Genomic DNA, 6,000 nt, shown 5'->3' with positions numbered 1-6,000 from the left:
TTCATGAATTTCTAATTATAAGAAGTATGTTTGATAAAAAAGAGATAAAATATTTGTTACAAGATTTGTTTTTGTTTGTTTAGGTTTTTTGTTGTTATTTTTTTTTGTTTACTAAGCAATACCGCTAAACTACACGCACACATGATCACCTATCGCTTGTTTTTAAACGTCTACTAGTTATACTTATTGTATAAAGTAAAAATTGGTGTCAGCATTTTTGTAAGTCCATAGAAAACATTTACGACATCAACTAGTGTTATTGCTTCCTAACTCATGTCAAATTTGTCAGTGCCACTGATTTGCAAATTATTTCAAAAGCAAATTTAAATATGTTTTCCTATTTAAATTTTTCTAGAAAGTCGTTTTTTATTTTTCAAGTGTTTTTCGTTTAAGCGAAGGTTATTTTGCAATGAAAACCGCTGTTTCCAATTTGCGTCATTTGGAAGTAACAAAGGATTTAACAAGACACATGACGAGGAACAGTAAATATTTTGGAAGGAATGGTCCTTCAACAAGTACTCATTACCCATTTAAAAACCTTGACAGTTAAAGCAAGAAGAGCCTTGATCGTGTGCCGCCGTGAAAGCCAAAGATACAAAGATAAAGAAATAACGAAAGAATTAGTCGTGCAAGTCAATGTACATATTATTGTCTAATTGAAATTTAAACTTCGCAATGAACTCTCCAAACTCGAGTAAACACTACAACATTATAAACACTTCCACGTTCCTCGGTGTGTGTCTATATGCATTACAGAAAGTCTGTTTGACATTCAAACAATAAAAGGACCGGCATCCAAGGAAGAACAAGGTATATAAGGGTTCCAAGACACGTCTGCTGACTAAGTAGCAGATAACCCTTCCAGATACCCCTTTCGTAGCTAGTACCCGTTTCGCGATACCAAAGTGTTGTCTTCACTGTCCCTGCACAGATGCAGGCCATAAAGTGTTGGTGATTTACTTACCTAGATCCAGACTGGTCGTTTGAAGTGAGATTGCGTTATCGTGGGTTATCTATTGATTAAGAAGGTCCGGTGTTTTAAAGGACCCGAGTCGCTGGCGAAAACACGCATCTGACAGCAGAAACAAAGGCGAGGAACTCAGAGGAGGTGGGAAAGTGTTGCTGGAAAGTGACTAGTACTGCAAAGGTGTGAAAATGATGTGAAGGTCGGAACCATTCCATACCTTTATAACTACTGTACCTTCTGCAGGTGTCTTGGTCTGGGGCAGTGCAGATTAATTTGGAGAGAGTAAAAGTGAAAACTTTACTTAGACTTGTGATAAAAAAAGTTAAAACGATGCAAGAAGCAGACGTTGATAGATATTTACGGGAGAGCAGCAAAAGTTATAAAAATTGCCGCATTAAGAATTCAGCGCGGAGAAATTCTCTGCAGAAAAAGACTTTGGGGATAGAGTCAGAGAAACGCTTGGCTCAGTCCGAAATTAGCCGGGAAGAAAAACATCTCAGGGAGCACCTCAAACAGATGCATATAGACAAGATGAAGAACTATCTGGTCAAGAAAATGAGAGGTGAGTTTGCATTGATCGCAAAAGAATTGAAGCTCAATTAAATTTCAGCAGGAACAAAATGGTTTTAAAATGTCTTGTAACTTAAAAAGTCGTGCATTAACATTATCATAAAGCGGAATCACAGATTGTGATAAACATTACATTTAGTCAAAAACGGTAATTGGTTTGATAAATTTTAACAGTCAAGATTTTTGAATTCGCTAAAAAGGAATTTTACATGTTGAATGAACTATTGATTTAATTTAAAAGTGTTTGGTAAAACCTGGCATTGTTTGTCCAAATGTTTTGAGTTTCGCATTTGGGATTTCCTTTCTAAAAAACAAAGAAACAATGATGGCTATTATCGAAATTGCTGACTTCCAGTACCAGAATGTTAATATAATTGTTTACTGAATACTTTGAAATATAATTGGCCATTGATTGTACCATGGTTCTGTTTCTGTTAATCCCACTGGTATATACATACTGCTGTGTCAGTGAAACCGTCCCACGATTTGAGTAAACGCATATTAACAAAATAAAATCGATCGTTAAACAATATGTTCTTGTTCCCAAATTCTTTTTGTTTGCCTTATTAATAATTCGTACGAATTTTGTATTCATTTAATACACTGATCGATAGGTGGACATGGAGAACAAATCTCTCTCTCTCTCTCTCTCTCTCTCTCTCTCTCTCTCTCTCTCTCTCTCTCTCTCTCTCAATTACATGCACATTTTGTCTCCAGTGTTACTAAATGAACAACAATGTTTATTGCTTTCATATGCAACTCTTTCTCGTTTATGTTCATCTCTAACAAATCCTTCCCCGTCCCCTCCTGATATACTTCTTAATTAGACTAGATGAAGACCAATAAAATAGGAGCAGATTTCCAAGGGCAGGGAGGGAACAGAGTCCACCGGTGGATTTTTTTCATGGGGGGAGGGGGATGAGGTAGGATGGAGTTAGGGGTCAAAGGCCTAGCTTTGTAATTTTAATCTTGTATATTAACCCCCCCCCCCACCCCACCCTCCACCCCCGTCTAGATCTGTGCATATAAACAATGTAAACGTAAAAGTTTCTTGCCTTCTTGACCTTCTCACACACAATAACACTGTTATCTGAAAAACTGCATAGGGGAAAATTAATCTCTAATTGGACATGCCCTGTCTTACGCCGACTTTGACAAACTGGATTTTAAATCGCGAAAAAAGTGAAATACCGCCGTTGTTGTTAGCATACGAATAAAATTGCATTGCTTTTTTGGTAATGAGATTGTGCCATGATTAAAGAGAGATATATAATAACCGAATAAGATCAGAGAAAGGCAAAGACAGTGTCGATTTATATTGGTCTGCATTCATCTTCAAAATTTGCGTTGTTCTCAACCATTGTTGGCACATGGATTACGTGAGTGAAAAATCAAAAACAACCTCGATTTATGTGTCAACATACGTCGCTTTATCTTTAGAATTATCACGCAGTGTAAATCAATTATTCCGGCTTTTAACTTTTTATTGTGAAAACATCAAACATACTAACTAAGGAAGAATCTTCTTCAGCATAACAACGCGCAAATATAGATAGTTATAAATCTGCAAAAGCAGATTTGGAAAAAGAAGGGAATGAATGTTCGTGAGAATATCCAAAGAGAAGGGGCATGGTCGTATTTGTGACATCTAGTGATGGCATCTTAATTTATAGAAGAGTATATTAGGAGATTGTTGTATATTTAAAAGTACTTACGGCCTCGTCGGCCTCTTCAGGGGCAGATTTAAGAGGGCCCCTTCTAGCTTGTTGACAAACCATGGTCAAACACCCCTACTCCTCTCCCATATATACACTTCGCCTTACTTACTATAGGGTCTAAATTGGTAAATATTTTATCTTATTTTCTAAAAATCGGTCAAAGTCAACTGGTCACTAGTGGTCAAATATTTCGAAGGTAAACCCCGCGACCTTCCGACAAACAGTTTAATTCAAACCAATGGTTATTGAGGACTTGCTAATGATTAACCCATTCGCGTTTCGATAAAAGTTTTGTAATTCAATCATGCATTTTCATTCTGCTTTTCAAATGGGGTTTTTTTTTTTAGTTTAAAAAGTAACCAGGCTCAAATGTCATCTACTGAAATTATAATCAATTGAAAAAAGGATGTTCTGGAACATTTTTTTCAATTCACACCAGTCTTGTATTTTACATGGTTATCTCAGTTCAAAGAAATAAAAACGAAAAAAATATTTATCTGAAGTATCAGTTTAATTATTTCAAAATTTATAACTAGTTAAAAGTCCACGTTACGGTCTTGAAACATGATATGAGGTTAAACATCAGATGTCAGATGGACATGTAAAGGCAAAATCATGGTTAACCTCATATATCAAAACAAACTCCCCTAAGAAATGTGTCTCCTTAGTTCATCAATATCACTTTATTCAACGGTGCTCTGATCTTCATCTTATAATAAAGTAGTGACAAGTGATAGTAATTATGGTGTCAACATATAGGTCCTTTAAGAGAAACTTATCGGTCTACCAGGAACTTCTCCCCTGTGTTACTCAAATCAGAAATGAGATCTCGAGTACCTGTCACGTTTTTGTGGGCCCACTCTCTACTTTCACTTTATTTACTTTACGGGCTGTTCACAGCTGGATAGTTCTGTGGCAATGTACAGTACGGCTATTTAATTGAGTCCCTACATATTCATGCACTCAACCAAAATTTGACCTAAATCGGACATCTATTGCGTTGTATTAAAGAAACATCTGCATAGCAGTATGTGTTTACAATTTAAAAAATATAGTATTTTGCGTGCCCGAATTGTGACGCAAGAGGAAAGGAACCCTTACACTGGTGAAACCTTTTGACATTTTATGAAATTCGATAAGTCTAAATTGCTTATTTACGTCTTCTAGACAATTCATTGGAACAAGAGGAAGAATTGGAAGATCTTGTCGACGACCACGATGACGTCACAGATCCCTATGACCCCAACACGTACAGGTTAACTCCCCTTCTTTACAGTCCGCCACAGAAAAGAAGAGACGACCATGAAACAAAAGGTATAAAACTATTTAATATTTTACCAAAATTAAATCCGTACAAAAATTTTTAAAAAATTATATACCTATGTTCAAAAATGATTTCCGTTGTTTGAATATCCTAGAATTTTATATATTTTTTTTAAATTGGAAAATTACAAGTCTAAGCTAGAATTAAAGAAAATCATTTTATGGCTTTTTCAGAATGATTTAGTATCTACATTGTCTCAATTGAGGTCTCAACAGAACAAAGCAAAAGAAAGATCGACCGAATTAAGTTTCTTTGATATATATATAAGGAATAAGGAATCATTCTTAGAGTATTATGGGGTGATAATTTTGGTCGGGGCGTGATCAAATCCAATAAAGCCCGAAGGGCTTTATGATAGATTTGATCACGCCCCGACCGAAATGATCACCTCATAATATTCAAAGAAAGATTCCTTATTACTTATATTTATATAATTTTAGACCATCGTACGATTAAATATTCAAATATAAATAAACAAACCCCGCTGGCGCCTCAATTTGGCGTCATTTGTATTATGGGTTATATATTACAAAACCGATACGTAGTGTTATCACAGGCAAAGACACTGGATAATGTAAATATATTTTTTTCACTTCAGGACGCCTGTATGCTCAGCGAAGAGGGCGGCGCCAGTCTAAAGAGTTCGAAGACTTGAACATGGACACAAGAACGGGATCGTTAAAACAGCCATTCAATGTCGCCAAAAGAGTCCTCTCGTCGCACTCACGTGTCAAATCCAGTAGTTTGGACAAAATATCGTCCCCCAGGCTACAGAGAAGCTCAACAAGCTTGGGGGGCTCAAGGACCCGGCTAAAGTCTAGTGACCATAGTGACGGTTCCTCTTCGTCCGCCATTTCTTCGCTAGAGGACCTCCATTGGATTGGGGATCCGGAAGCCACGAAATCCGTGCGCAGGAACCGGAAGAGCAGCGAGGAGCAGCACTTGGAGTATGAACTGAAGAGAATTGCTAGTTCAAAAAGACAAGTCACAAAAAAGAATTCAAAATAATGTTATATAATATTTAGTTATGTTATATTCATTTATTTACATGTACATGCTTAATTAACAATGAAACACGGTGTCCAAATGAAAACAATGTGTACCATTTATAGCAATAATGAGCAATGATTTCGAGTTATTAATAAAGTGTACAAATGTTTTCTTCCAAAGTTTCCAGAGTTGTAAAAAATACAAGACATGTTTTTTCGAGTGTAAATCGTGTAATTTACACCATTGTGACTTATAGTTGTCCTTCTTAACTTCTTGTCTGCATGAAAACAACGGAGCCAAACTTGTCTGAGAACATGAAGTGCCGTATGTCATACATAATTTAATTTTAACAATTTAACTATACATCGTACAAACGTACTTAACAATGTTTATTTTTACTGCTAAAACTTTTTTATATCAGGACAGTAGGA

The 6,000-nt window shown here is 36.0% G+C and overlaps 1 protein-coding gene across 1 annotated transcript; it reads left to right on the top strand.

The window, feature by feature from the left end:
* The first annotated feature begins 545 nt into the window (after window positions 1–545).
* On the top strand, window positions 546–5,720 carry LOC105348032 (myosin-2 heavy chain). Its single transcript, XM_011457289.4, has 3 exons — window positions 546–1,529; window positions 4,423–4,569; window positions 5,178–5,720. Exons 1-3 carry the CDS (start codon window positions 1,298–1,300, stop codon window positions 5,585–5,587), a joined length of 789 nt encoding a protein of 262 aa, XP_011455591.1. The 5' UTR covers window positions 546–1,297; the 3' UTR covers window positions 5,588–5,720.
* The last annotated feature ends 280 nt before the right edge of the window (window positions 5,721–6,000 follow it).

The sequence above is a fragment of the Magallana gigas genome, chromosome 9, assembly GCF_963853765.1.
Source record: "Magallana gigas chromosome 9, xbMagGiga1.1, whole genome shotgun sequence".
Classification (NCBI taxonomy): domain Eukaryota; kingdom Metazoa; phylum Mollusca; class Bivalvia; order Ostreida; family Ostreidae; genus Magallana; species Magallana gigas.
This window is presented reverse-complemented; position numbering and strand designations above follow the sequence as displayed.